The 27,331-nt window shown below is 38.6% G+C and overlaps 10 protein-coding genes across 11 annotated transcripts; 6 read left to right on the top strand and 4 right to left on the bottom strand.

Annotated features, from left to right (window-relative positions):
* Nucleotides 1–6: 6 nt before the first annotated feature.
* Nucleotides 7–1,838, bottom strand: LOC17875268 (peptidyl-prolyl cis-trans isomerase CYP20-1). Its single transcript, XM_006281056.2, has 6 exons — nt 1,725–1,838; nt 1,130–1,208; nt 948–1,019; nt 666–848; nt 496–571; nt 7–307 (listed from the first exon to the last, which is right to left on the bottom strand). The coding sequence occupies exons 1-6, from the start codon at nt 1,788–1,790 to the stop codon at nt 169–171; spliced, it is 615 nt and encodes a 204-aa protein (XP_006281118.1). The 5' UTR covers nt 1,791–1,838; the 3' UTR covers nt 7–168.
* A 1,359-nt stretch (nt 1,839–3,197) lies between these two features.
* On the top strand, nt 3,198–6,811 carry LOC17874958 (phosphoinositide phospholipase C 4). Its single transcript, XM_006279425.2, has 9 exons — nt 3,198–3,985; nt 4,578–4,771; nt 4,855–4,990; nt 5,088–5,327; nt 5,438–5,676; nt 5,771–5,888; nt 5,971–6,123; nt 6,205–6,291; nt 6,368–6,811. Exons 1-9 carry the CDS (start codon nt 3,656–3,658, stop codon nt 6,659–6,661), a joined length of 1,791 nt encoding a protein of 596 aa, XP_006279487.1. The 5' UTR covers nt 3,198–3,655; the 3' UTR covers nt 6,662–6,811.
* A 145-nt stretch (nt 6,812–6,956) lies between these two features.
* Nucleotides 6,957–10,303, top strand: LOC17876894 (phosphoinositide phospholipase C 5). The gene is made up of 8 exons (XM_006280165.2): nt 6,957–8,168; nt 8,246–8,442; nt 8,531–8,666; nt 8,767–8,973; nt 9,057–9,283; nt 9,370–9,487; nt 9,572–9,811; nt 9,902–10,303. The coding sequence occupies exons 1-8, from the start codon at nt 7,842–7,844 to the stop codon at nt 10,193–10,195; spliced, it is 1,746 nt and encodes a 581-aa protein (XP_006280227.1). The 5' UTR covers nt 6,957–7,841; the 3' UTR covers nt 10,196–10,303.
* Nucleotides 10,304–10,526: 223 nt separating this feature from the next.
* Nucleotides 10,527–11,842, top strand: LOC17875699 (U-box domain-containing protein 4). The gene has a single exon (XM_006280653.2). It carries the CDS (start codon nt 10,778–10,780, stop codon nt 11,840–11,842), a length of 1,065 nt encoding a protein of 354 aa, XP_006280715.1. The 5' UTR covers nt 10,527–10,777.
* Nucleotides 11,843–12,770: 928 nt separating this feature from the next.
* LOC17876826 (phosphoinositide phospholipase C 1) lies at nt 12,771–15,310 on the top strand. The gene is made up of 8 exons (XM_006280192.2): nt 12,771–13,136; nt 13,229–13,425; nt 13,512–13,647; nt 13,719–13,895; nt 13,974–14,300; nt 14,395–14,550; nt 14,634–14,720; nt 14,839–15,310. The coding sequence occupies exons 1-8, from the start codon at nt 12,831–12,833 to the stop codon at nt 15,136–15,138; spliced, it is 1,686 nt and encodes a 561-aa protein (XP_006280254.1). The 5' UTR covers nt 12,771–12,830; the 3' UTR covers nt 15,139–15,310.
* An 836-nt stretch (nt 15,311–16,146) lies between these two features.
* LOC17875619 (gibberellin 2-beta-dioxygenase 8) lies at nt 16,147–18,290 on the bottom strand. Its single transcript, XM_006280637.2, has 3 exons — nt 17,680–18,290; nt 16,626–16,959; nt 16,147–16,542 (listed from the first exon to the last, which is right to left on the bottom strand). Exons 1-3 carry the CDS (start codon nt 18,162–18,164, stop codon nt 16,285–16,287), a joined length of 1,077 nt encoding a protein of 358 aa, XP_006280699.1. The 5' UTR covers nt 18,165–18,290; the 3' UTR covers nt 16,147–16,284.
* Nucleotides 18,291–19,078: 788 nt separating this feature from the next.
* LOC17874701 (protein PSY1) lies at nt 19,079–19,679 on the top strand. The gene is made up of 2 exons (XM_023787757.1): nt 19,079–19,315; nt 19,407–19,679. The coding sequence occupies exons 1-2, from the start codon at nt 19,231–19,233 to the stop codon at nt 19,544–19,546; spliced, it is 225 nt and encodes a 74-aa protein (XP_023643525.1). The 5' UTR covers nt 19,079–19,230; the 3' UTR covers nt 19,547–19,679.
* Nucleotides 19,680–19,767: 88 nt separating this feature from the next.
* Nucleotides 19,768–21,852, bottom strand: LOC17876833 (selT-like protein). Its single transcript, XM_006280999.2, has 4 exons — nt 21,585–21,852; nt 21,412–21,485; nt 20,183–20,501; nt 19,768–20,059 (listed from the first exon to the last, which is right to left on the bottom strand). Exons 1-4 carry the CDS (start codon nt 21,765–21,767, stop codon nt 19,964–19,966), a joined length of 672 nt encoding a protein of 223 aa, XP_006281061.1. The 5' UTR covers nt 21,768–21,852; the 3' UTR covers nt 19,768–19,963.
* A 328-nt stretch (nt 21,853–22,180) lies between these two features.
* On the top strand, nt 22,181–23,707 carry LOC17876621. Of its 2 annotated transcripts, XM_023780764.1 has the most exons (3): nt 22,181–22,253; nt 22,487–23,324; nt 23,398–23,707. In XM_023780764.1, exons 2-3 carry the CDS (start codon nt 22,490–22,492, stop codon nt 23,694–23,696), a joined length of 1,134 nt encoding a protein of 377 aa, XP_023636532.1. In that variant the 5' UTR covers nt 22,181–22,253; nt 22,487–22,489; the 3' UTR covers nt 23,697–23,707. The 2 variants fall into 2 exon arrangements, with proteins under 2 accessions (XP_023636532.1, XP_006281456.1); XM_006281394.2 differs by lacking the exon at nt 22,181–22,253 and having other exon boundaries at nt 22,451–23,324.
* A 39-nt stretch (nt 23,708–23,746) lies between these two features.
* LOC17874990 (zinc finger CCCH domain-containing protein 66) lies at nt 23,747–26,676 on the bottom strand. Its single transcript, XM_006280134.2, has 2 exons — nt 26,388–26,676; nt 23,747–25,918 (listed from the first exon to the last, which is right to left on the bottom strand). Exon 2 carries the CDS (start codon nt 25,868–25,870, stop codon nt 24,035–24,037), a length of 1,836 nt encoding a protein of 611 aa, XP_006280196.1. The 5' UTR covers nt 25,871–25,918; nt 26,388–26,676; the 3' UTR covers nt 23,747–24,034.
* Nucleotides 26,677–27,331: the final 655 nt, after the last annotated feature.

Below are 27,331 nucleotides of genomic sequence, written 5' to 3'. Positions count from 1 at the left end.
TGTATATTTTTCGTAAACTATTATGTGATCTTATTAGGGACTTGTTAACGGACCCGCTAAACGGCCATAGCTGTAGAATCATTCATAAGTGACTAAAGACAGTTGTTTTTGACACAAAAGTATTCAAGCACTAAAGCATACCCATCAATGAAGAATCAGACGGATGAGTTACAGAGGAAGCTCACCACTGTCCACAATCACAACTTTACTCTTGGGAGTTCCACTCTGATTTCCTTCGGCTTCAACTTTGTAGACCACATCCATTCCCGTCACTACCTTCCCAAACACTACATGCCTCCCGTCCAACCTGTATGAAGTCCCAAAACTTTCTGATCAGAAGACAGAAGCCACATGTCGAGAATTCTATCCCGAAATTGAAGCTCTAAGCTTAAGTACCAACATGCCCACTCATAGTCAAACAACTTGAAAGTAAAAGAACTGAAAGATCAAGAAGGTAGCTTTATGTGTTCAAAAATCGGCTGATTCTGTACTCACCAGCTGGTTGTTACAGTGGTGATGAAAAATTGTGATCCGTTGGTGTCTTGGCCAGCGTTTGCCATTGATAGGAACCCTGTGAAAAAAGAAAGCAATTAATCAGGGTAAAAACTCACACAGGGAAAGAGTCGATAACAACATAAACACAGAATACTGAAAAAAACCCTCACCTGGACCAGTATGCTTTAGTTTGAAGTTCTCATCAGCAAAGGTCTCACCATAGATAGATTCTCCTCCCATTCCATTTCCATGTGTAAAGTCACCTCCTTGAAGCATAAAGCTTGGTATGATCCTATGGAATGAACTCCCCTTGTAATGGAGAGCCTTTCCTTTCTTACCTATTCCTTTCTCCCCTGTGAGTAAACATTTAAAGTTAAGTATTCATATCAAGGTTGATAAACTGCTGGGCCATGTTATGATGATCGAGAATGAGCAATATGTTGTAATCTTACCCGTGCATAGAGCTCGGAAGTTCTCAACAGTTTTGGGGACTGTCTTGCCAAATAGACCCATGACAATACGACCTGGAAAAAAAAACATCAATTGGTTTGAGATGTTTTCAGGGGAGATATAGCGCAAGAACTAATTGCACCAAGACGGCATCATAAAAATGAACTCAGGAACAAGGTCATACCAGCTGCTTTCCCATCAATTTCAACATCGAAAAAAACCTTGTGTGTGATCTCCTTCAAGTTTTCCTTGGACTTTTTAGCCTGAAACACATGGAAGAAAGACATCCAGAGATCAATATAAACACAAGCAAGTGGTCAAAATATACACACATTAGGCGGACTCCGCGCAGAACTAGCTATTCTCCATATATACCAATTTGATGATGTTGAATCTCTAATCATATCTCAAGGACCAAATTCAAAACTTCAGAATAACTATCTATGGTTGATCCACTTTCCTGATTCTCTTGCGTCCGTGATTCAACCATTTGCCAAACCTCCTTCGGATTCACATCTCAAACACACTACAATTCGCGATGAGAGTAAAAAGCAAGGTTCGTTCCCTGATCGTACGAGTATGAGATGCTGATTCGAATCTCAGAAAGGTCTCATATTAATCAAACATACCGAATCAAAATAATCAACATGAAGACCTTAGACAAAATCTCACTCGGTTTGATATTAAAATCTATATAGATCGCGCAAAATCTAGAACTCAATCGAAAGTATTTGCTGCAACCCATAAAATAGTGACAAGGAGACACAAAGAAAATGTACCTCAATAGAGCTTATGGTACCGAGAAGAAGAAGACTCCATAGAAGCAGCGTCACTGAGCTCGCCATCTCGCACCGTACAAAGTGTTTTTTTTTCTCGCGTGACTCCCTTTTTTTTTTTCTTTTTCCCACCTTTAATTTCTGTACACCAAAACCACGTCGAATATCCAATTAAACCATGCCACGTGGCGTATCGGTATATAATTATACTTGGGCCCCGGATTCTTATAGAAGCGTAATGGGCTAGGATAACGAGAGTAGGTTGGTTAAAGCCCATTAATCTATCAACGTGAAAGACTTGATCGTCCTTATACAAACAAACTGATAAGAAAACAGAAAACAGAAAAACTATTCAGACATGGTGAATTACTCTAATGGGAAGAGACAGTTAAGGCTGGATCGAATCATAATACATTATTTATCACGCATAACTCTTTTTGTAAATCTAAGTCAAAAAAGACTAAACAAACACCAGTAAAATAAGCATGTCACATTGATTTACATATGATGTTCCAGCTAATACATTATTCTTTCGGGTAGGAAATTTTTTTATAAGTCGTCGTTATAATAAACATTTAATAATGTCAGTATCATTTCAATTAAGCACGTTTCTAATCACATTAAGAATATCGATTCTAATTAAAATATTGTCAACTTTGCCAGTCCAAATCTTCCAATATACTTGCTTTTCTTTTGGTAGATCACACTTTTAATAAACAAGATTAGTTTTGTAACGACTAAATATCATTATCATATGTCTCTTTTACTTTAGTTAGTATAACAAAAAGAGAGATACAAAAATTTCAGAACGTTTGGCCAAACTAAAAGAGGATTTGGAAAGACAATAGACCTGCATCTTTCTATCTATCTACACCACCACCACCATTATAATCCCTTTACACTTTCTTTTTTTTTCTTCCTTTTGTCGCCTTGCTATTTCAACATATCTAATTATCTAACTACGTACTCTATTTTTGTTTTTTTTTGTTTTCTTGGCCGACATCTGAAATGTGTGTTTTTTTTTTTTGGTTCAAAAATGATATTTATTTACCTTGGCCGTGTGTATTACGTGTAAACATCATTTACCCAAAGCTTTGAAAGATCTTTACCCAAACCTTTGAAAGATCCTTTCAAAAACTAACTATACGGTTTGGCCTGGTACTCATCAGTTCTATACCGACAATCCCACATCTTTATTTTGTTTAAGTAATCATCAACTTTATGTACGAAACTCTCGAGAGTGTAATCGTGCAGTGGATCTAGAATAGGTCATCATGCATCAAACTTCAAAACCTTTTACTTTTCAATATTTTGTAGATGATAAGTAATTGTGTATGAAGTTATGAACCAATAGTCTCGGACTTATTTCAAATATGGAACTATGCATACGTGTTGTGTTGAGACTAGTAAAACAAAGACAAAACAAAAGCACAACTAATGCGTTAGATCTGCATCTGCCCCACCATTGAAGCTTAGTCCTTTTTCATTACTTTGTTTTTGTTGCTTTGCTATTTCAACATATGTGAATATTGTTATTCAAATGTGTGTGTGTGTTCACACTTGTAACACAATGATGGTCCATTTTTTTTTTCTTTGTAACAATTAACACCTGGCGTATATATCTTCAGTAAACTACTATTTTTACTCCATCCCTTTAAATTAGTCCATTTTTTTCTCTGGGTTTATAAATTTATTACAATATCTCAAAAACCGAGAGATTCTCAAGAGAAAAGTTTTTGTTTTTGTTTTTTGTGTTCAGGTGTGAGCGTGTAGAGGTTTGACGAGGTTTCTTCCTGAAATGTTTACGAGATTAAAAAAAAAACATTAAATTCAGGAAAATGATCTGAGAAGTATTTAAGTAGATTCAGAGGAAAAAAAGGGTATCACCTTTTCACATTCTTGGATCTGAACAGGACGACGACATAGAATCATAGATGGAGGGAAAAAGAGAGATGGGCAGTTACAAATTCTGTCTGGTCTTCACCAGGAAGTTCAGGATGACGGAGCCTGGTCCTGTTGACGACGTCAGAGCTGTTTTCGATAAATACGCGGAGGGGGAAGCTCATATGTCCCCGGAGCAGCTACAGAAGCTCATGGCGGAGGAAGGAGGAGGAGGATCCACTCTCGAGGAAGCGGAGAGGATCGTTGACGAGGTGCTTCGCCGGAGACACCACATTGCAAAGTTCACCAGACGAAACCTTACTCTTGAGGATTTCAATTATTTCCTTTTTTCCACTGATCTTAATCCTCCCATCGCCCATCAGGTTTCCACTTTTAATATTTTCTGGTCAAACTCTCTTTTTTTTTTTTCATTTCCTGGGAAAATGGGAGAAAAAAGTATGGATTTTTTTTCGGAATCTGGGATTGATCGTTATTGTTTTCTTGATAAAGTTTGACAATGAAAGTTTATGACTTGTGCTGTTGATTTTACCGGAAAAATCTTTCAACATTGTTTTTTTGGGGTTTTTTCCTCCCCATAGACCATAGCTATTTGACTCTTTTAATTCTATTTTGCCAATTTCTGGATTTTCTGGCGTAAAATAGCATGATGATCATTTATTTAGCAAGTTCCTCTTTTGATAGCTTCTTAGTGCTTATGAGTCATTTAAGGGGGTAAATTTTCTATATTCGTGGTGTATATGTACTCTGCTGCTGCTGAATTACAAGAATCCGACTGTTTGATTCACCTGTCTAAATTTAGAAGTTTCCATTTTGGAATATTTCAAGTTGCTTACTTCTGCATATCTTTTAGCTCTCTAGCTATAAGATTCAGGAATCAGCATAGCAATATCAATTCTTCACTGATAAGTTGAGGATGTGGTTGGTTTAACCATTATTGGGTATATTCTTTTTCAGGTCCATCATAACATGGATGCTCCTCTGTCACATTACTTTATATTCACAGGCCACAATTCTTACTTAACTGGAAATCAGCTCAGTAGCAACTGCAGTGACCTTCCCATTGCAGATGCATTAAGACGAGGCGTGAGAGTGGTTGAGTTAGATCTTTGGCCACGTGGTACCGATGATGTCTGTGTTAAGCATGGAAGGTATATTCACTTTGGGTCTTGCTTTTTGTGGGTTGGTTCCTTGGACTGTTATTGTTTTGTTTCTCACTTTTATCACACTACAGGACCTTGACGAAGGAGGTGAAACTGGGAAAATGTTTGGAATCAATTAAAGTTAATGCCTTTGCTACTTCAAAGTATCCTGTTATTATTACTCTAGAAGACCATCTCACGCCAAAACTTCAATTTAAAGTTGCCAAGGTTCTTTTTCTTTTCAACCTATATAGTCTTTAGACCATAAAGTTCATGATTCCATTCATGCATATATGAACGCCGCATATTCTTTGTGCTTCCGCAGATGATAACTCAGACATTTGGTGATATGTTGTATTACCATGATTCTGAAAGTTGTCAAGAATTTCCTTCACCAGAAGAGTTGAAGGGAAAGATTCTAATATCAACAAAACCTCCAAAAGAGTACTTAGAAGCTAACGATGCCAAGGATAAAGATACTGGTGAGAAAGGGAAGGAGTCAGATGAGGATGTATGGGGCAAAGAGCCAGAAGATCTTATTTCTACGCAATCCGATCTTGAGAAGGTGTGCTTCAACTATATACTAATTGATGCAAATACTCTTAGCATCAAGTGTCTTGTTTTGATTGTCAATGTTCATTTTCTCCAATTCATACTGCTTTTGATTACTTTTAGGTTACAAGCAGTATAAATGATCTCAATCAAGATGATGAAGAAAGGGGCTCTTGTGAGTCTGATATTTCATGCCAATTACTAGCACCAGAATACAAGCGTCTTATTGCCATCCATGCAGGGAAGCCAAAAGGTGGCTTACGAATGGCTTTAAAGGTGGATCCAAATAAAATCAGGCGACTTAGTCTAAGTGAGCAATTACTGGAGAAAGCTGTAGCGGCGTATGGTGCAGATGTTATCAGGTATATAAATATCACATGCTAAATAAGCAATATATGGCTAGTGTTTGCTTCTTGTATTTCAAGTTAATATTTTAGAATCCTCACAATTGAGCAGATTCACTCAGAAGAACTTTCTGAGGATATATCCGAAAGGCACAAGGTTTAACTCTTCAAACTATAAACCTCAGATCGGTTGGATGAGCGGAGCTCAAATGATTGCATTCAACATGCAGGTTTGTCTCAAATCCTCACTCCTCTACGTCATCCACGTTTTACTGTGATGAAGCTTGATGATAATTGAGAACATAAATGTAGGGGTATGGCAGAGCACTGTGGCTTATGGAAGGAATGTTTCGAGCAAATGGAGGGTGCGGTTATGTCAAAAAGCCAGATTTTCTTATGAATGTAGGTCCTAATGGAAAAGGTTATTATCCCAAAGATAATTTGTCTCCAAAAAAAACTTTAAAGGTGAGGCAATAGAGTTGAACATCCGTTGCTTCCTTCATTTATGCCTTCCACACTTTCTTGCTTATCATCTAACAATCTCAGGTGAAAGTCTTTATGGGAGATGGATGGCTCCTAGACTTCAAAAAAACTCACTTCGATCTTTATTCTCCTCCAGATTTCTTCGTTAGGGTATGTGAACGCCAATCTTGATTTTTCCATTTTCCTTCATCTTGATTGAAACGGACATTTAACTCGGCCAATTCAGGTGGGTATTGCTGGAGCACCTGTTGATGAGGTGATGGAGAAAACAAAAATAGAGTATGATACATGGACACCCATTTGGAATAAGGAGTTCACATTCCCGTTAGCAGTTCCTGAACTTGCTCTCCTCCGTGTTGAAGTCCATGAGCACGACGCAAATGAAAAAGATGATTTTGGAGGTCAAACTTGTTTACCAGTGTCCGAGTTGAGGCAAGGCATACGCGCTGTTCCACTCTTTAATCGAAAGGGAGTGAAATACAGCTCCACACGGCTTCTTATGCGCTTCGAGTTTGTCTGAGACGCCATCTTTGGTGCGTGTATCCATCTAGATTTATATCTTCTTACCTTTATTTGATATGTTGTGTGTTTATGTGTCTTATGCATCTTCATTGAGGAATAAATATTGATCTTTACATGAGAAATATATAGATCTTCTGAAATTCCTGTCCTTTATGGTTTATTTTATTTATGTTAACAGTTTCTTGGTCTGACATGAAGTTGTGTTCAATAAGAAGTTAAGAACAGAAAACAAAGAACTTCGTATAAAGTTAGAATAACATTAAGCATCTCTCATTTTATCTAAACACTTAATCTCTTAATTCTTTATCTGTATTATTTCGTATTGGATAGCTTAAAGTAGTTATTTATATGCATGAGGACTTATATCAAGAAGCTTCATATCTTTAGCTTAACTTTTAGTTATTTAAGCCTTTGTCTCTCTGTTTGCTGCATTAAACACGTGAAATTCTGAGGTAGAGTATATATTCTGGAATCTTTTGTTGATATATAAATCTCTTTTTGTTAATTAATCACTTTTTTTAGAGTTGCTTTATATTTAACAATCCAAAGGTATATATTCTTAATCCATAAACAAAGACCACACCACCCATGTATGCTTATTAGTGAAGAAAGACAGATTCTTGATTCGATTTCATCTTTGGAGAGATTGGTAACTTACAAATGTTTTGAGATTCTTCAAAGACTTTATGAGCGTTTTAACAGTGACTTGAAAGAGTTTGCATACCGTGAAATGTGAAAAGAAAGAAAGAAAATGAAAAGTATTAAGAACCCCGTCGTTGAATCCTTGAACCTTCTTTAAGCTACATCATATGCTTCTGGAATTAGATACCATAATAATTGTTTAAGCTGGTTTTTGGAAAGCGAGGTTTTTCAACATGAGTCTCTGGGCTGGGAATATATGGAAAAGGAAGAGGAAAGCTAAGAGCACTGACCAAAAAGAGGCATACCACTATAATTATAAAATAGTATGGAAGGAAAAAGAACGATTTGTAGTTGATTTATGACTATGAAGATCATGTCAAATATGCAGGAGTTGTTATTTAACTAAATTGCAGGAACTTTTTGAAGAGATTCCAGGAGCTGAAAATATATATATAGAGACTGGCTGGTGTGATTGTGAAGTATTTTGTGGCCTTTTCTCGAGCTGAGATTTCGATTTGGGGATACAAAGACCTGGGATGAAGAAAGATATGGGGAGATACAAAATGGGTTTGTGTTGCAATGACAAGCTCAGGATAAACAGAGGAGCTCCACCTCCGGATGTAGTGACAACGTTTGTAGAGTATACCGAGGGCAGGAACCACCTGACGGCAGAGCAGCTATGTCGGTTCTTGGTTGAGGCGCAAGACGAGACTGAAGTGTCGCTTTCAGATGCAGAGAAGATCATAGAAAGAATCACTTGTGCTAGACATCATATCACTAAGTTTTTGAGGCATACTCTGAACCTTGATGATTTCTTCAGTTTCTTGTTCTCAGATGATATGAATCATCCAATTGACAGTAAGGTATTTTCTTTCCTGACGATTGAGGTCTTTCTTTCGCGAAATGGAAAGTTTCAATCTTTGAGCTTTTGTTGATTCAGGTGCATCAAGACATGGACTCTCCCTTGTCCCACTATTTCATTTACACAAGCCATAATTCGTATCTGACTGGAAATCAGATTAACAGCGAATGCAGTGATGTACCTCTCATTAAGGCTTTAAAGAGAGGAGTTCGAGCTCTTGAACTTGACCTGTGGCCTAACTCTACTAAAGACGACATACTTGTTCTCCACGGCTGGTATGTCTTTGTGTTATGATGTATATTCCAAGATCTATAGGTTGAAATTTTGTCGAAGAAAACAAAAGAGTATGTTTACTGCTTCTAGGGCATGGACACCTCCAGTGGATCTGATCAAATGCTTGAGATCTATTAAAGATCATGCCTTTTCTGCATCTCCATACCCTGTGATCTTAACTTTGGAAGATCATTTGACCCCAGATCTTCAAGCCAAAGCAGCTGAGGTGCGTTCTAGATCTTACTGAGGAATCATTGCCGTGTTAGTTTCAGAAGTTCTTGAAGATTTTGACAAAGTTTTTTCTTTCCTTTTATATATTGCTGCAGATGATGAAAGAGACATTCATGGATATGCTGTATTTTCCTGAGTCTAGCGGTTTAAAAGATTTCCCTTCACCAGAAGATCTCAAGTATAGAGTTGTGATCTCTACAAAGCCTCCTAAAGGGAACTTAAAAAAGGAGAAGGATTCTGAGTCAGATGTATCAGGAAAGGCGTCATCAGATGTTTCAACAGACAAAGTAGATGATGAGAAGGTACTTCTGCATTTCAAATTTAGGAGTTTTAGTTTCTCTGTGTCATCTTAGATATCTCTCTTTACATGCAATGACTTGTGTAGACCGAGGAAGAAACAAGCGAGACCAAAAATGAAAAGGATGGATCTGATCAAGAATCCAGCAACTTGGATTTTGTCACCTACAGTCGCCTGATAGCCATTCCTTCTGGAAATGCTAAAAATGGATTGAAGGATTCACTTACTAATGATAATGGTGGATTTAGACGGCTTAGTTTGAGGGAGCAGAAGTTCAAGAAAGCCACTGAAATGTATGGAACCGAAGTCCTGAAGTAAGTATAACATGCCTTTAAAAGGGCAATTGCTTTTGAGCTAGTTATTTTGTTCTTTCTCTAAGCTCACTACAATCATAATCTAGATTCACACAGAAGAATCTGCTGAGGATATATCCAAAGGCCACAAGAGTAAATTCCTCCAACTACAGGCCTTACAACGGTTGGATGTACGGAGCTCAAATGGTTGCTTTCAACATGCAGGTTTGCAGTTTTTCTGGCCTTTTTAACCATCTGACCTCTTAAATCTCAGCACACTGATACATCTTGGGTCTCTTAATATTTCAGGGCTATGGAAGAGCTCTCTGGATGATGCATGGTATGTTTAGAGGGAATGGTGGATGCGGGTACGTGAAAAAACCGGATTTTATGATGAACAATGGCCTCGGTGGAGAAGTGTTTGACCCGAAAGCGAAATTACCCGTAAAAACAACTCTGAAAGTGAAAATATACATGGGAAAAGGATGGGACTCTGGTTTCCAAAGAACGTGTTTCAACACTTGGTCTTCTCCTAACTTCTACACAAGGGTAAGCAACTTACTTGAAATTATTTGATTCTGTACTGTGGCTCTGTATTTATCTGTGTTTCATGTAAATTGCACTATCGTGAGAAACCAGGTGGGGATAACAGGAGTAAGAGCTGATAAGGTAATGAAGAAAACAAAGAAAGAAGACAACACTTGGGAGCCTTTCTGGAACGAGGAGTTTGAGTTTCATCTAACAGCACCCGAGCTCGCGTTGCTCAGAATTGAAGTACACGACTACAACATGCCAGAGAAGGACGATTTCTCAGGCCAGACATGTTTGCCTGTAACAGAGCTGAGACAGGGCATACGTTCTGTTCCATTGTATGATCGCAAAGGCGAGAGACTAGTTGCAGTTGCACTTCTCATGCGGTTTCAATTCGTTTAAATACAGAGCTTCTTCTTCTTTATTCATTATCATCATCCAGAGAGTTTGTACTTTTGTAGTTTAGAGACTATACAAAATCAATGATCAAACAAATGGATGTCACAGCAAGTCAGCAACCCAATAGCCGTACAGTACTTAAACATTCTCATTAGTATGCGCACCCCCATCAATGTGTATCATACCACCTACTGAACGACTTTGGTAGTGGATCTATAAACCAAAAAAATTGTATTTTTAATTAGTATTTCCCTTTCAGACACCAAATCGGATTGAAAGCTGAAGATAAAAAGGCTGAAACTTTCTTTATGTTCTGCATATGGAAACACGGACAAATTGAAAAATTTACGCTGTTTGGTTGACTTAGTCTCTTTTGACAACAGATTTGTTTATATGACTTCTAGAATAACACTGAAACTTGATGATGGTATTGGTGGGGAATGTAATTACAAATTAATCAAATCATAATTTATCGAGGTTTCTCACTTTCTCTGCAACTGCATCCCAGGACACTTAAATAACTAACCCAGAGCCCATGTCTTAATGCAGTGAGTATCAAAAATACCTGAAAAAATCTCATAGCAAATGGAGAATTACAACAGTTTCACATACTTGGACCATAGTAACTTCATCAATTCAAGTCTCAACGAAGATTCCTCTGTTTTTAGCGACTGTAAGAGCGACAGATCCGGCGAGTTTCAAACGATGTCACCCGAGAGCCGAAGAGGACTCTTCCTCTCTTGCGCCATTGACAACTCCGACGATTTGATCAGATACCTCGTAACGCATCTCGAGTCATCATCCTCTTCGATCGAGGAGCAGAAGCAAGCTGCTATGGAGATTAGAATCTTATCAAAGGACAAACCAGAGAACCGTATCAAACTCGGTAAAGCCGGTGCGATTAAACCGTTGATTTCTCTGATATCTTCTTCGGATCCTCAGCTTCAAGAGTACGGAGTCACTGCGGTTTTGAACCTCTCGCTCTGCGATGAGAACAAAGATATGATTGTTTCTTCCGGTGCTATTAACTCGCTCGTTAAGGCTTTGAGATTAGGAACACCGACGACTAAAGAGAACGCTGCTTGTGCTCTTCTCCGGTTATCTCAATCGGAGGATAACAAAACCGCCATCGGAAGATCTGGAGCGATTCCTCTGCTCGTGAACCTCCTAGAGAACGGAGGATTCAGAGCGAAGAAAGACGCGTCTACGGCGTTGTACTCTCTGTGTTCAACCAAGGAGAACAAACTCAGAGCTGTGGAATCTGGGATTATGAAGCCCTTGGTTGAGTTGATGGCAGATTTTGAATCGGAGATGGTTGATAAATCCGCGTTTGTGATGAATCTGTTAATGTCGGAGCCGGAATCGAAGCCGGCGGTGGTGGAGGAAGGAGGTGTCCCGGTGCTAGTCGAGATTGTTGAAGCGGGAACGCAGAGACAGAAGGAGATGGCTACATCGATACTGTTGAAGCTTTGTGAAGAGAGTGTTGTCTATCGAACCATGGTGGCTCGTGAAGGTGCCGTTCCTCCGCTCGTGGCTTTATCGCAGAGTAGTAGCTCGAGTCGTGCTAAGCTAAAAGCTGAGGCTTTGATTACGCTTCTTAGACAACCTAGACAACAACAACACTTTGAATCTAACGAAAACGAAAGATAACACTTTATATATATATATATATATATATATATATATATATATCTGGGCCTTTTTACTAATGGGCCTTTGTAAATTACATTTTGCATACCTTGTTAAGTTAAGGGATTGGGCCTAAATGGGCATATTCATGTTAGTATAGTATTAAAAAAAACGGAATACAACTATCGTACACTATACAACTATCGTACACTATACAATATACACGCTTCCTTTTTTTCTGATATGTTTCCATGCTTAAATTGGCCGAAACAAGAAACATGGATGATGTTTTGTGACTTTTGTTGATGTCTTTTACATGAAAGTTCGGCGGAATTTTAGATAATCATGTAGAACAACAACAAACAACAAAAGCAATAGATTCTTCGACAACTGAAAATATAATGGAGAATAAAACAGAAACAAATGCAAGACAAAGAATAGATATTTTCAGGAAAAAAAAAAAGAGAATAGAAATCACATGGACTTAAATGAGCAGTGAGCTACAATCACATCATCATTTAATAATATCGACAACAAAATTCAATAATATTGACAAATAATATATTGTTGTGTTGACAATTACACATAATTGAGAGCCAAAACAAAGTAAAAAACAACATATGAGCTGTTTCGCGCAACGATAAAAAAACGATTGGCTAATCACAAACTCTACGGTGACACGCGTACCACCAGTTTCTCAGCTAATTGGGCTGTACACTTCGCCACGTTTTTTTTAATTCACTTTTCGTCAACGGTTCTGTTTTTCTGCTCTCAGTCAACGGCTCTGTTTGTGTTTTAATACCAACTTTAATTCGGCAGCCGACAAATCACTTCCATTTTCCATTTTTTACTATTTTTGTACTTGAAGAAAAATTCATAGATTCTCTCTAATTATAATGGTTCATTCAGATATATAAATTTGTTTCACAAAAGAGAACAACATCAAACCTCTCTGTTTTTATCATCTCTCTCTCTCTCGCTTAACTTGTAAAAGAGGAAGAAGAAGAAGATGAAGGAATCATTCAAAGTGTGCTTCTGTTGTATACGAAGCTTCAAGGTGAAATCAAGTGAGCCACCTGAAGAAATCAAGAACCTTTTCCATGAGTACTCCCAAGACGACAGGATGTCTGCGGATGAGATGCTCAGATTCGTCATCCAAGTTCAAGGAGAGAAACACGCTGACATCAACTACGTCAAGGATGTTTTCCACATGCTCAAACACCACGGCCTTTTCCATCCTCGTGGACTTCATCTTGAAGCCTTCTACCGCTATCTCCTCAGTGATTTCAACTCCCCATTGCCTCTCTCCCGCGAGGTTTTTTCTAATATTTTTGGATATAAGTAATATCTGTTTTTTACTTTGAGAGTTATATCCTAACTATGGGATTCATGAATTTTTGGTTTCAGGTTTGGCAAGACATGAATCAGCCTTTGTCGCATTACTTCTTGTACACGGGACATAACTCTTACTTGACTGGGAATCAGCTGAACAGTGATAGCAGCATCGTTCCGATTGTGGCAGCTCTGAAGAAAGGAGTTCGTGTAATTGAGCTTGATTTATGGCCTAGCTCTTCTGGAAAAGAAGCTGAAGTTCGTCACGGCGGGTTTGAATCTTTACCATCTATAAACCCTTCTTGAATCACTTCATCATTCAAGGTATTTTCTTGATTTGCTTTGCTGATGATTTCAGGACGTTAACGAGTTGTGAAGATCTGCAGAAATGTCTTGACGCTGTTAAGGAGAACGCGTTTGAGGTGTCTGATTATCCTGTTGTGCTTACCTTAGAGGACCATTTGCCTCCAAATCTTCAGAAGAAAGTCGCTAAGGTAAGATTCTGATCAATCACACAAATCTTGTTCGGAAAACTGAGCTTGACTGATGGTGAAAATCTTTGTAGATGGTGAGTAAGACGTTTGGAGAATCTTTGTTTCAATGTACCGACGAATATACAGAGTGTTTCCCTTCACCAGAATCACTCAAGAAAAAGATTTTGATCTCAACAAAGCCACCTAAAGAGTATCTTCAGACTCAAGTCTCTCAGGGTTCAACAACTGATGAATCCGTTAGAGCTAAAGTAAGAAAGCAAAAACAGAGTTAAAGTAACCGTTATCGTTTCTTGATGTTTTATAAGATTTTTTTTGTGTTGTGACAGAAAATTGCAGATGCAGAAGAACAGGTTCAAGACGAAGATGAGGATAGTGTAGCTGTCGAATACAAAGACTTAATCTCGATTCACGCTGGGAACCGCAAAGGAGGAATGAAGAACTGCTTGAACGGAGATCCTAACCGAGTCATACGGCTAAGCATGAGCGAGCAGTGGCTTGAGACTCTGGCTAAAACCCGTGGATCTGATTTAGTAAAGTTCACGCAGAGGAATCTTCTGAGGATATTTCCCAAGACTACTCGATTCGACTCATCAAACTATGATCCTATGGTTGGATGGATTCATGGTGCTCAAATGGTTGCCTTCAATATGCAAGTAAATAGTTTCAACGTTATCCTCTCTACTATAAACAGAGTCTTTCAATAGTAAACACCAACTATAAACTGTTTTGTACTGTGTGTAAATGCAGAGTCATGGGAGGCATTTGTGGATGATGCAAGGAATGTTTAAAGCCAACGGTGGATGTGGTTATGTGAAAAAGCCTGATGTGTTGCTCACCAGTGGTCCTGGAGGTGAAATATTTGACCCTTGTTGTCAAAACCTGCCGATCAAGACAACTCTTAAGGTTAATTTGTTTTGTATTTTCTAAGTTTATGTTTCCGTTTTTTGAAGAGCATGAAAGCATCTTAACGTTTTTTGTATGAGTAGGTGAAGATCTACACTGGAGAAGGATGGAATATGGATTTTCCTCTAGATCACTTTGATCGATACTCTCCTCCGGATTTCTACGCAAAGGCAAGTACCCATACATATGCTGGAAGCCTGGAATAAAAAAAACATGTATGGTTCGATAGGATTCTTGCGTGTTACGTCAACGGACATGACTCACACATTTGAGTTGTTTGTCTTTCAGGTCGGCATCGCAGGGGTTCCTTTGGACACAGCAAGTTACCGAACAGAAGTAGATACAGATGAATGGTTTCCAATTTGGGACAAGGAGTTCGAATTCCCATTGCGTGTTCCTGAGTTAGCGCTTCTATGCATAACAGTCAAAGACTACGACAGTAACACTCAGAACGATTTCGCTGGCCAGATATGTCTTCCGTTGTCAGAGGTCAGGCCAGGTATTCGTGCCGTGTGGCTCCATGATCGTGCCGGGGAGGTCTACAAGCACGTGAGACTGCTTATGCGGTTTGTCTTGGAGCCTCGTTAGTTGCTTCGTGGATGATGTTCATTTATCACTCGATCGTGTCAATAATAAACTATTGTCGGTATACACGTTTTTTTGGTGTGAAATGTTAAGGTGTCGGTACGGTACACATTACTCCATTTGTTAGTGATCGTACTAAGAAGCCACACGATAATATCAGCAAAATTATACAAAATGTGATTTGTTCAAACAGTTGATGAAAAATGTAAAATATTGTTTAAGCTCTTGTTATGGTCCACTTTAACCACTAATGCCAATTGATCAATTATGGCATTACACACTAAGTCACTAACGCACAAATTTCATTATGGCAATTCACACTATGATACTAAAGCAAAACTGCTTCATAATTAATGGCAATTATCACTAAAGTAAAATTGCTTTATGCCATAAAACAATATTAAAATACCGTTTGTTGAAATATCACTATCACCATAGTAAAGTAGTAGATGGATCGTCGTCATTGTAGTTCAAATTAACAAACAATATATAGATAGATGATGTTGTAGATTAAATTTGCTCTCTACCGATCTCTTAGAAGGTAAATTGCTATCCACAACATCTATATTTATTATCAAGTTCTGAAATCATCAGGACCCGGTCAGCCATAAATTATTTGATGCTCGAAGACGGAAATAGATAAAGTCATAATTAAAGATATGGGGCCTTTCAACCTAAAACGATATAGGTTTCTTTGTTTGAGTCTAAATAGATGGACTTCTATTGGGTCAAAATGTCATATATATGGATGGACATTAACAGTAATATTTTATAAACTTATAAACAAAATTGGGGAATATATGTGGCCTGGTGATTGGGTCAGTGCTGCACCTTTGTTATGTTCCCTTATGTTGGCAAAATACGTAATCTTTGATTATGCTTTTGCATTTGGTTTGGTAGAATTTTATGCAAAACCTGATTAGGTACATGAACATGCAATTTGTATTATCAATATTCCTGTATTACTAAAATCATAAAAATTGTAGAAAAAAATGATCATTATGATCCAAATTAAAACTAAGGAACAAATTTAAATTTGCAAAAAAAAAATGAATGGTCTAGCTACTTCCAATTTGCCCAACACGATGAGACAGCGTTACAAACTTTTTCTGACTTAAATACTTATTATTAGAGCTTTGTTAAACCATACTAAATTTCGCGACACGATGACAGAAACAATGGAGAATTTGGTCTGAATCTAGGAAGGCCGATTTTAGTTCCACTAGACTGAACATCAGCCTGAACTTGAGCTTCAAACTCAGAGTAAGTGAACGGCTTATAGTTAGATGACTTTATCACATAATCTCTCTTTGGGAACACAAAATAACACACTGAGTGTCTCTCCGTCTCCATGTTCTTCTTTTTCACTCTATGCGTCACACTCTTGTACTCATCATCGCTTATCGCCTGTATATATTTAGTTTCGTATATTACATAAAATCAAATGATAAAACAACTGAACCAAACTCATATGAATACACTGTAATTACCTGCATCATATCTCCAAGATTGACGATGAGAGTATTAGCAACAGGCTTTACACAGAACCAATCTTCACCTTTCATGACCTCAAGCCCGCCAGTCTCATCTTCTTTTAATATCGAGATAACCGAACTATCCGTGTGGACTTCCATCCCTAGAGCTTCCCCGGCTGCTCCATCGGAGCTCCCGGGATACCGGTAAACCCGTATTAGCCCTGTCGACTCCGATAAGTATTCTGATCTCCGGTTACCGGATAATTGTAGGCTCAGCGTTTGTGCTATCGCTTCGAACAAAGACACAGCAATCCTAGTTATGTGCCTTCCGTATTCCTCTATCAACACTCTGCAATAGAGATTAGATATTAGACAAGTTGATCCATTATGCGAAGAGTACATGCATGCATGTGTGAACAAGCTGAGGTCGACATGATGTGCAGCCGGCATACTATATATTCCAAAAAAAGAGATGCTGCCACAATTTATTTGAGTTTATAAATGGAACAAATTAGTAAGGATATAGTGAGTTTTAGTGACCACAAACTTTGGTCTAGTGGAAGGATTTCCCAAAACGTCTAATAAAACCAGCACTATATTTAAACGTATTAAACGATGAAAAGTAAACATCTCGTCAATCAAAACACCATGCACGTGTCAATACTGCCTTTCTCCTCAACTCTACAGTTTTTTTCCTTTAGTCACTGTTTTATTTATAAAAAAATGTCTAGCTAGCATCGGATCCTAGGTGGACATGCATGGTAGGAGTGGTGACATTGGAGCGTTGACGACTAGGCCATCTAAATCGTATGCATCTCGATCTACACATACTACAAAAATGTATGATCTTTGAAATAGAAACTATGCACAAAATAGAATGAACAATTCATTTATTATCTTTTGTTATTGCCGTATAAGAACAAATAAATATTTTGTCTTATACTATAGTCCACATGCACATTAGCTAGCTACACCTATATTTTAATTATTGAGTACTTTAACGTTGATTGATTAATTGCGGAATTAATTATTAACGATTAAGGAAAACAAAAACGACGACGTGTGTTACCTGAAAGACTCGAGCTTTGGCTCGTGAGCATCACCATCATCACAAGAAGTACTAAAAGTTGGAAGCTTGGAGAGAGGAACGTTGAAACCTTCGAGCATGTGTACATTTGAAGCTTGAGCTCCTCTCTTCAGCGCATCCCCCGAAGGATTCAGAGCTGGTGTTCCCCAAAAATACGTTAACGGAGAGTTAACGGCGGCGAACAATTCCCGTTTGTTCTCAAACGGCAGACTCAGCAACGAGCCCGAGATTTCTTGAAGCCGTGACGTTAACGCCAACGGTACTCCGTGATTCTCTAGACGGAATATTCCCCACTCCTTGCATGCCTCTCTCAGTATCTCCTTGTCCAAACGCTCCAAATCTATAACCGGGATTTTGATATCCTCGTCCCGGACAAGAACTGCAGGTTCGACCTCCGCCGTTGCTAGAGGGTCTCCGCCGCTGATAACACGCCGGAAAGCCGGTGGATATGACTCATTGATGCTCATCTCTCCGCCGTAAGCTATCTCTTTATTAGATCTCTATCTATTTTATATTTTTTCTTAAAAAAATGAAGTGTTTGATGATAGTTGATAAGTCAATTTAAGTATGAAGAGCTGGAATATTATATATAAGGTATAGTATGTAAATCTGTATATTAGCAACAGTTTTCCTTATAATATAATATTCCTTAATGAATTGAAGACATGGTCTCACTTGAGTCGTCACGGATTTATATATCTGTAACACTAATAAGGCATACAGATTCGAAGAGACCAAGTTGCATGCAAAATGGGTATGTATACCATTTAATCTTTACTTGTCGGTCCATCACTCGTAAAATTCCAATACTTTTTCTAAATTAATCAAAATGTGTTTTGATTTTAAATAAAAGAACTTATTCGTAATTGCACCAATAAAACAGAATCATCCTATTCGATAGTAACATACCATTATCAGTTTGTATAAAGCATTAGACGGATCCAATATGGATCTCCAATTAGCCCAATAGGATCCACAAGAAATGCATACCGAAGTATCATGAGAAGAAGAACCCATAAAGAATTTTTACCAAAAGAAAAATAAAGAACCCATAAAGAAATAAGCAAAGCCAGAAAGAAGTCAACAAAAAAGGGTTGGGACTTGGGAGGGGAGTGGGAGAAAAAATTGGTAATGAAGCGTTGACAAAAACCACAGACGAAACAGTGACAGTCCCTATCTTGTACATCCACAATTCCACTTGCTTGGCGCTGATGTGACATACGTGGCACCACGCTTTGCACACGTCATCTCCCACTCCCGCCTTCATCTTGACACGTGTCGTCATCTGCATGGTCTTCTTCGCTGACCTTTTTTCCATCTCCGCTCACTTATATAAGGTTAAACGTATATATATTCATTGTGATTCTTTGAGAAGTAAAAATCAGTTTGGATAAACACAACTAAACACGTTTCCTTTTATAAATACAATATACGACGTACACGATTCTGTAACTGAAGCATTATTTTTTAAGATTCTTTCTAAAGAAAAGAATTATCAAGACAGAGAGAGAGAGAAAAAAAGATAGGGATAATATGAGTTTTGTAGTTCGTCTTGTTGTATGTCTCTTATTGACACTTACTATTACATCTTTAGCCCGTAGCTCTGTCTCCGTTTCAGGTTCGTAGTATTATACCTCTTATTCTTCTTCTTCTGCTTTCGTTTCACTCTGATTCTCTTATATCTTGATTGATTTCGTTTGGTTTTCTAGGGTTTGATGAGAATAATGGATTCGAAAGAAGGTCGTTGATGGTGAACGTCGAGGATTATGGTGATCCGTCTGCAAATCCTAAACACAATCCCGGTGTTCCTCCGGCTAATACCGGCCAGCGTGTTGCTGGTAGAGGCTGACTTTTACTTATCTCAGTCAGAAGAACAGAACTCGTCTTGTCTGCATCTTCAGATTGTCTGATATAAAATTATTATTAGTTTCTGTAACCTCCGTATCTATTAATATCTCTAATCTGTATATTTTTTATAAGCATTTCTCTTAGTCTTTTTTTATCGGCCATTTCTCCATTTTTTCCCTTGAAAATGGCTGTGATTTGGTATCAGCCTTATTTTCCAAAGTGTGTGTATGCAACATGTTTGAATCAAAGAGTGAACTCTAGTTAAACCAAAAAGGTAAGCCACTAAACCAGCAGACCAAAAGCTTTAAATTTAAACATAAAGACACTTTTAGGCACATGAGATTGAAACACCATCTCGTGTCAAAATACTTGTAGAACTTCACGGAAGGTTCCACCTGCTCTGTCTTCTGATACTACTTCAGTAGATGATGCTCGGTCTTGTTAAAGTTTTACTGATGAGATCTCTCAGCTCGATCTCTCCTGGGAATCTGCCTTCTTTCAATTTAGAGAACACCTGAAAAAGAAGCACCAGTTCGTACATATTACTGTTGACTGATTGACCTTAACATATCTGAAAATCATCTTGAACCATAAATAACATATCTAAAAATCATCTTGAACTGTTAATAATACTAACGAGTTCCCCGTTGCAGATAACTTCAAAGGCGCCTGAGCTTTGAAGGTAAGACTGCAGAAAGTTTCCGATAAGCCAAGTGGAAGCCATGGATCCAAATCTATTGGCCCTCAAGGAATGGAACCAGGCAGGTGGCTGCGCAATTCCAATCATGGGAAAGATACGATCACCTGCAACAATCATACCAATAACTCCCATTTGAGCAACCGGCACAATTTTAGCAAGAAGGCGCTTTGGTGCTGGTGGTGGGTAATTTGCGAGAATCACATCTAAACCAGGAAAAGCCGTCTCTAACATCTTCTTCATGGTGACTGCAGTTCCCCTGCAATTTAAAAAATTGGAATGAGCACACGTCCGAAACATACAGAACACCAGTCACCCTGTTGTTAAAAGCTAGAGTTACTTATTCCTTTTGCCGAGCAGTTCAAAAGGTATAATCAGCTTTTAACATACAACATGATCAAGAATTTGTATGTTACAAAATGTTACAAGGTATAATAAGTCTAACAATCAAAAGAGTTTTCAAAGAAGTCATATCTTAGAAACAAATCTGGTTTTTTTCCATATTTTATTACATCTAAGAATCATCCCCAATGATGTGTGTTTAAGAAAGTTAAAAAGTTTACCTGCCCACATATCCCTAATCCCCACATATCTCTAATCTAAACATTATATTTTCACATCGCAGCTATTGTGAATCCCCAAAAGGAAAAAAAAAAGAAACCCTCAAGAACTGCAAACGATGTAGCTTTGATCAATAATCAATCCATGGAAACTCCAATTTCATATATAAACGCGTAAACATTACACCACGAACAAGTGTAGAAAAAAAAAAAAATAGAATCAGTTTAGACATAAGTAATAATGATGTAGTTACAGTTTGGGACAGGTTTGCGGGGTTGCAAAACCTCTAATAGGTTTATGAATCAATCCGTAAACTGCCTAGAGGCAACGAATTACTTCTTTGAAGACGCTGAAACTTATCAAAAGATAAACTAAGATGTTCATGTATCTGACTATTGAGCAATGACTCGAGCAGTGTCCAAATTATCTAAGTAGTTTTCCCTCACCACGGGAACCTTTACTTAAAAACCACGTTAAGAGGTTCTCTAATCACAGTGAAATACAAGAAACCCGAAGCTAAATTACAAGGAGGAACGTTGAACCAGGACAAACCAATAAAATCGAAATGGCAAATCTAAGGTATATTCAAAGTAAGAAATTGGAATTACTTGAAAGAACAGGAGACACAGAAGTTGATCTCTACAGTATGTCCATATCCAATTGCACCTAAGCCACTTGTCTTCTACAAAAGACAGATTCGTTTAAAAGGGAGATAAACTGAGAGAACATAAGCGGAAGGAGAAGAAGTTGAAATACACGAAAATATAAAAGAAAACTTCACCTGTGAAGGGAAATCAAGGGTTTCGGGGATGATGGAAGCAGGACGATGCTGGTGAGGTATATGCGGTGGCTGATGAGGATGGTGAGACTGAGGTTTAGGAGGCGGAGGAGTGAAGAGATTGAAGAGATCCGAACAAAATAAGAATATAGGTAGACCTAACAAGATCAACTGTGCTCTGTCCATGGCTGATATTTTGATCTCCTATTTAACAGAGTCGAGAGAGAGAGAGAGAGGGAGAGAAGAAGTTGTGTCAAGCGAATCGAAGAAGAACGAGAGAGAGCATCTGTCTTGTTTGGATGCTAGAATAATGCTTTCCTAACTCATTGTTGACTTGACGCCTTATATTTTCTAAACTACCCCGTATTTATATTTTAGTACATTTACACCCCCGTTTGGGGTGGGAAATTGAAACTTACGCCAATCGGACAAGGAAGCATTCTTATGGGCAGCCATTTGAAGTCTACAATTGGGCTCTTTTTATTAGAATTTCTCAGCTTATATGGGCCTTTCAGTATGGGCCTTCAGTATTTAGATTGGACAAGTCAATAAGTGACAGAGGTATGTTACACAAAAGCGGCACCGGACGACATGAAGTTATCTCCGGGAATTGACTTGTCAAAAGCGCGTGCAGTGCACATCATCTTTACTGTTGTTTGTTCACGCTAAAAGGTGAAACACAACAACAACAAAAAAGCTGTTTTGATTTACGTTTTTTGTTTTTTTGTTTTTTTTCTTTGACTGAGATAGTTTTAGTTCAAATCCTAGATCCCGCTACGAATTTGTTTGTTCACACTTTATCTTTGTTGCTCAACCGGAAAAACAAAAGTTAAGAGAAAAGTTGTTTTCCTTCTGCGTTACTTCTCCGTTACTTTCGACATACACTGACACTATAGGCACATTAGACCATGAAGGTGAAGTCATCATCTTCGTCTCCTTCGCTCCCACTCGGCTCAAAGACTCACTCTTTCGGCTGTATCTCTCTCATTCTTGATAGATTTCTCTGTTCCGGCTCCTCTTCTACCTGCCCATATGGTCGAATCACTGAACCCTGTTTCGAGTCTCGTGATTTCGTCTCTGAACCACTCAGAGTCAGAGGAGATGAGCCGGGAGCTGTGGCGAGGCTCATGGGTTTGGACTCGATTCCAGTTACTGATAGAGCCAGAGTCGTCTCAAGGAGCCGTTCAGTGAACTCTGCTGGTTATATGAAGAGGGACGATGATACGGTTCAGGGGAAGCATAGAAGAGTTAAGTCCACTCTTGATTCGTACCAGTTTCCTGAGTATGTTGAGCTTGAAGATGATAAGTTCTTCATTCTCAGCTTCGAGAAGGATAAAACTGAGAAGAAGGGTTTTGGAGAATTGAAGCAGCCGGAAGAAAGAAAATGTAAGAAGAGACGAGAAACCAGAGAGAATCAAACACACATAGAGGGTAAAGAGAACAACATCAATGCAATGAACGTTTCTCCAGGACGCCATAGGTTTGAGATTGGAGAATTGAATCAGCCTAGAAAGGAGAAACGTAAGAACAGAAGAAAAAGGAGAGCAATTGAGTTGAGACAGAACATCGAGACGGTGAATTGCATTAAGAGCAATGATTGTTGGTCTAGAGGTGGAGATTCAGTCAGTTGTGATGTGAGATCAACAAAGGAAGAAGAAGACTGCAGAAGCTGCAATGATTCGAGCCCTGTCTCGGTTCTTGACTACGACTGGTTGGCTGGTGTTCGAGTAACTCCATCATCAGGTTGGTGATTCTTCAAATTCAATATTAAAATGTCATCTCTTGAGTTAAAAGCATTCTTGATTCCTTGTAACAGAGAAAACTTCGAGAAGACAATTATGTTCAGAACTCGAATCCAGTAAGCATAACGAAACGATTCAAGAAGATTACATGACATTGACCAGTAGATCAAGAGAGTCGAAAGTCCGAGGTCATAGCTACCAAGAAATGTGGCTCATGATTTGCAAACTCACTGTATCTGACCTTGACCATTCGAATTGGGGTTACGGAAAAGCTTCAAATTTCGAAGTTTTGGAAGGAATCATAAGCGAAGATATCTTAGATCAACTCTTGGTAGAAATAATTACAACACTTTCCCTAACTTCTCAAGTGTAAAAACAATTATGTCTTCCAATTATATCATCATTACTAAACATAGATTCAGATACCAAGAAAAAATAAATTGATTACTCATTTTGAATAGTAAAGAATCAAGGAAGCGAGGTAACTGAAGGTTTCTTTTGGTTTTGAAACCTTGTCACCTCTGTTTTTCTATGGAGACAGAGAGAGACACAAACGAACTCTCTTTTGCCACCAAGAATTTTTTTCGTTTTATTCTAAGGAAAAATAACAAAACATTAAACAAATAAAATGTAATAGATTAGTAACGACCTCTCGGAATCTTTCTGACTTTGCTTCTTGTGGAATAGTTAATGAAAGTTCAAAACTTTGATTCAAGCCACGGTCTGTTCTGTCTCCATGTATGATTGCTCCATCCAAACTGGAGCTAGTCTTGTTTCCTGTGGTTCTTTCACCAGCGGCTCCACCCAAGAGACATCTGGCTCTTCGAGCCCGGTCCCTTCATTGGTAAGTCTTGATTCCATGCCACCAGCTCTGAGACGGAAAGAAGTGGATTTTCTGAGCTTCTGCAGCTCGTCTCCTTGGACGCTCCAGTCAAGTTTCCCGTCCAATGAGCCCCAATCGTTTAGACAAGTTGTAGTCATGGAAGAGATTGTGGGATGGTGATTCAGTCCGTTGTTGCGTTCTATGAAGCTCTGGCTTCGCTGATGAGCAAATTCAGCCGCTCTTGAAGTCAAGACTGTGGGGGAATCCACTGAAAACAGAGAATTGGCTCCCACAGGTGATGAAGATAGACTGTTTGGATGCAGCTGCGGGTTAATAAGGCTGTGTCGGATCTGTAGACCCGATGTATTATCCTCTGTCCCAAACATATCAGTTAGGCTATTCACCGGGCTCATTGCTCCTCCTGCAAGCCTGTTCATTCCCTTTCCAGAGAACGGAGATGAAGCAGCTGACATGGGTGTGTTGTTGTTCCATCTACTTGGAGAAGAAAGACTTTGAATGTCTTCTGAGAAATCGATTTCTCTTGCATTCAACGCAGACTTCAATCTGCTTCCAGGGAGCTGCAATGCAGGAGGAGTAATGGCAGGCCAGTTCATCCACGTTTTGCCACCACCAATAGGAGAGGATACGCCATTAGGACTCAAAGGAGGTGTGGTTGATGCACCGAGAGGAAGAGGACTGATCGGTCCCATGTCAAAAGCAGAAGACGAGTTGCAAGATGAGAAGGAAGACCGTGGGGAAGGAACACCTGATCCAGTTGAAGGGTACAACGGACGCAGCTCTTCGGGTTTGTGGGCAAAGAAACAAACTCTTCTTGAACAATTAGTCTCGTCCTTGCAGAGACGGGTCCTGTACTGAGCAGGGTGAAGCCAGCACTCAAAGATACCGTGCGCATACTCACAAGTATCACCTCTGGAACAAGACCCTTTCCGGAACTCAGGACATGGGACACAGCTGTAATGGTACTTCCTCGGATCACGCCTCCTTGCGTTCTCACCCGGATGGACAAACGGGCATTCTGTCCAGTCGTGCGAGTATGCTCTAGAACACGGCTTGATCTTGAAAGCATACATCCGGAATTCATCTGTCCCGTAGATACCGTTCTTGATATCAGGAAGCGTGGGATCAACCGGATACTCCTTCCTCTCAGACCCCCGAGGAGGCGAAACTGAAACTGAAACCTCAACCTCAACCTCTCCTTCTTCTTGCCCATTCACTTCAGTCAAATCATCATTTCCTTTGAACAAACGGTCCAAAACCTTCTTCCTCGAGCCAAAAACTGGACTCAAACAAGGAAAAATAATGTCTCCAGGCTTGTTACCATAAGCATCACAAGAATCTGGATCCGCTGAGCCCTTCAGCAGAAGAGTAACGACCTCAAGGCTATTCGCAGACAAGCCAGAGACAGCGCAGTGAAGGGCGGTGGCACCATCAGAGCCACAGGAGCGGTTCACATCTACAAGACCGGTACTAATGATGTATTCAACAATATCTGTGCTTCCAAACAAGGCAGCGATCATAAGAGGCGTCCTCTCCTCAAAACCCATCTTCTTTGATCCTAAAATCCTTCCATACCACAAACCAGACCGATCAATGCACTCGAGACCTTCTTCTTCAACTAGAGACTTAAAACCGGAGAGATCATTGTAGGCTGATGACTCCAGCAAAAGAGAGAATTTGAGGTGAGACAGCTCATCATCTCCCATGGCAAAAATGAAAAAAAAGCTAAAACCTTTCCCGCTCTATTGATTTCACTGCAAAAAAAAGTAAGAAAAAAATTGAAAAGGATGAATCTTTTTTACTTGTGAATAAAAAGGTATACATAAACATAAACATGATAACAGATTTGAAAACTGCAGAAACGAAAAATTAAAAATTAAAGCTAGGAGAGAAGGAAGGATTTGTTAGTTGGGATACAAAATTTCCAACTTTAAAAACAAACCAAACCAAAAATAAACACTAAACAGATCCATAATTAACCATTTCACAACATCGAAAACTAATCATATGCTGCCCCTTTTGCCAATCAGCAAATCAAACAAACAACTTAAGGAAACCCAAAAAACTAAAAATTTGATAAATAAGGATTCAAGTGAAACTAATAACCAGTGTGACTAATCTCAATCCATTAATGGAACTCCCTCAAGTTCATAATTTTGTTTGTCTGGGATTTTCTCATATTCACTTAGTAATCAAAGAAACAGAGAGAAAAGATTTATCTACCTTTGAGAAATCTGATCAAAGAGGAAAAGAGAAAAAGAAGCACTCTTTATTCTCGACCACCACCACCAAAACAAAACCGTTCTTCACTTCCTTTAAACTACTCAATTTATTGAGAAAACAAATCCTACTTTTTTTTTTTTGTTTCCCTTCTTTTTCTTCTTCTTCTTCTTCACCTTGTCCCTTTCTTCTTAAGGTCAAAATAATAGAAAAAAATAAATAAATAAAGAGGAGAAGCTTACACTAAAAAATAAAACAGACCACCATCTCCATCATTCTTTTTCTTCTTCTCCTTCTCTCTCGTCTTTATTTATTTATTTCACCTTCTGACTAAATTGAATTTGTAGTGTAAGAAAATAATAATAATATCTAAAATGTGAAGGAAACGAAGGTGTAGGTAGAACCCATACACAGAGGAACATAACTCATCGGTTTTTGTCACGCTTCACGCGTTTTTCCGGTTTTTGGTGGGATGACGTGGAAACCATGCATCGTCAGCATGTTTTTAAAATGAGCTACTTACTTTTTTTTCTTTTTCTTTTTTTCTTCTTACATTTTCACGAGAGCTAAAGGTAAAACCACTGCCTGTGATTTTTATCTATATAAACGCACCTTTTCAATTGGTTTGTCACCGCTCCGGAATAATAATAATCCAGAAAGAAAGAGAAAAAAACACACACAGAATCGGAACCGTCTCGAATGGATAGCAACTCTTTTTTTTGTCATAAAGCGGCTGATTTGTTGAGTTACTTACTATCATTCATAAGAATTATCTAATAAAGTTTATTTTAGATAATACATACTCTAATCTATACTAATAAAGTAGAGAGAAACTGACCTTTTTATCACATTAAATTAATCGGTCGACAAATTCCAACAAAAAAGACGATTAGGTAAAACAAAATATCCTAAAAGAGTAGAATAATGTGTAATTAATATTGGTAATG

This window comes from Capsella rubella, unplaced genomic scaffold (genome assembly GCF_000375325.1).
Source record: "Capsella rubella cultivar Monte Gargano unplaced genomic scaffold, Caprub1_0 scaffold_8, whole genome shotgun sequence".
In the NCBI taxonomy this organism is placed as follows: domain Eukaryota; kingdom Viridiplantae; phylum Streptophyta; class Magnoliopsida; order Brassicales; family Brassicaceae; genus Capsella; species Capsella rubella.
The sequence above is the reverse complement of the archived record's forward strand: the minus strand, read 5'-3'. Positions and strand labels throughout refer to the sequence as shown.

What these genes read in the sequence shown, in the direction of transcription:
- LOC17875699 (XM_006280653.2), top strand. Translation starts at nt 10,778, where the DNA reads ATGGAGAATTACAACAGTTTCACATACTTGGACCATAGTAACTTCATC.
- LOC17876833 (XM_006280999.2), bottom strand. Translation starts at nt 21,767, where the DNA reads ATGGACAGAGCACAGTTGATCTTGTTAGGTCTACCTATATTCTTATTT. An exon ending in TGTGTCTCCTGTTCTTTCAA is followed by an intron (nt 20,502 to 21,411) that starts GTAATTCCAATT and finishes TTTAAATTGCAG; the next exon opens with GGGAACTGCAGTCACCATGA. An exon ending in TTATCTGCAACGGGGAACTC is followed by an intron (nt 20,060 to 20,182) that starts GTTAGTATTATT and finishes CTTCTTTTTCAG; the next exon opens with GTGTTCTCTAAATTGAAAGA.
- LOC17875619 (XM_006280637.2), bottom strand. Translation starts at nt 18,164, where the DNA reads ATGAGCATCAATGAGTCATATCCACCGGCTTTCCGGCGTGTTATCAGC. An exon ending in CCAAAGCTCGAGTCTTTCAG is followed by an intron (nt 16,960 to 17,679) that starts GTAACACACGTC and finishes TCTCTATTGCAG; the next exon opens with AGTGTTGATAGAGGAATACG. An exon ending in ATCTTGGAGATATGATGCAG is followed by an intron (nt 16,543 to 16,625) that starts GTAATTACAGTG and finishes AAATATATACAG; the next exon opens with GCGATAAGCGATGATGAGTA.
- LOC17876621 (XM_023780764.1), top strand. Translation starts at nt 22,490, where the DNA reads ATGAAGGTGAAGTCATCATCTTCGTCTCCTTCGCTCCCACTCGGCTCA. An exon ending in TCGAGTAACTCCATCATCAG is followed by an intron (nt 23,325 to 23,397) that starts GTTGGTGATTCT and finishes TCCTTGTAACAG; the next exon opens with AGAAAACTTCGAGAAGACAA.
- LOC17874990 (XM_006280134.2), bottom strand. Translation starts at nt 25,870, where the DNA reads ATGGGAGATGATGAGCTGTCTCACCTCAAATTCTCTCTTTTGCTGGAG.
- LOC17874701 (XM_023787757.1), top strand. Translation starts at nt 19,231, where the DNA reads ATGAGTTTTGTAGTTCGTCTTGTTGTATGTCTCTTATTGACACTTACT. An exon ending in TAGCTCTGTCTCCGTTTCAG is followed by an intron (nt 19,316 to 19,406) that starts GTTCGTAGTATT and finishes TTGGTTTTCTAG; the next exon opens with GGTTTGATGAGAATAATGGA.
- LOC17875268 (XM_006281056.2), bottom strand. Translation starts at nt 1,790, where the DNA reads ATGGCGAGCTCAGTGACGCTGCTTCTATGGAGTCTTCTTCTTCTCGGT. An exon ending in GTACCATAAGCTCTATTGAG is followed by an intron (nt 1,209 to 1,724) that starts GTACATTTTCTT and finishes CATGTGTTTCAG; the next exon opens with GCTAAAAAGTCCAAGGAAAA. An exon ending in ACCACTGTAACAACCAGCTG is followed by an intron (nt 308 to 495) that starts GTGAGTACAGAA and finishes GACTTCATACAG; the next exon opens with GTTGGACGGGAGGCATGTAG.
- LOC17876826 (XM_006280192.2), top strand. Translation starts at nt 12,831, where the DNA reads ATGAAGGAATCATTCAAAGTGTGCTTCTGTTGTATACGAAGCTTCAAG. An exon ending in CATTGCCTCTCTCCCGCGAG is followed by an intron (nt 13,137 to 13,228) that starts GTTTTTTCTAAT and finishes TTTTGGTTTCAG; the next exon opens with GTTTGGCAAGACATGAATCA. An exon ending in ATGAATCCGTTAGAGCTAAA is followed by an intron (nt 13,896 to 13,973) that starts GTAAGAAAGCAA and finishes GTGTTGTGACAG; the next exon opens with AAAATTGCAGATGCAGAAGA.
- LOC17874958 (XM_006279425.2), top strand. Translation starts at nt 3,656, where the DNA reads ATGGAGGGAAAAAGAGAGATGGGCAGTTACAAATTCTGTCTGGTCTTC. An exon ending in ATCCTCCCATCGCCCATCAG is followed by an intron (nt 3,986 to 4,577) that starts GTTTCCACTTTT and finishes ATTCTTTTTCAG; the next exon opens with GTCCATCATAACATGGATGC. An exon ending in TATGGTGCAGATGTTATCAG is followed by an intron (nt 5,677 to 5,770) that starts GTATATAAATAT and finishes ACAATTGAGCAG; the next exon opens with ATTCACTCAGAAGAACTTTC.
- LOC17876894 (XM_006280165.2), top strand. Translation starts at nt 7,842, where the DNA reads ATGAAGAAAGATATGGGGAGATACAAAATGGGTTTGTGTTGCAATGAC. An exon ending in TATGGAACCGAAGTCCTGAA is followed by an intron (nt 9,284 to 9,369) that starts GTAAGTATAACA and finishes ATCATAATCTAG; the next exon opens with ATTCACACAGAAGAATCTGC. An exon ending in TGGTTGCTTTCAACATGCAG is followed by an intron (nt 9,488 to 9,571) that starts GTTTGCAGTTTT and finishes TTAATATTTCAG; the next exon opens with GGCTATGGAAGAGCTCTCTG.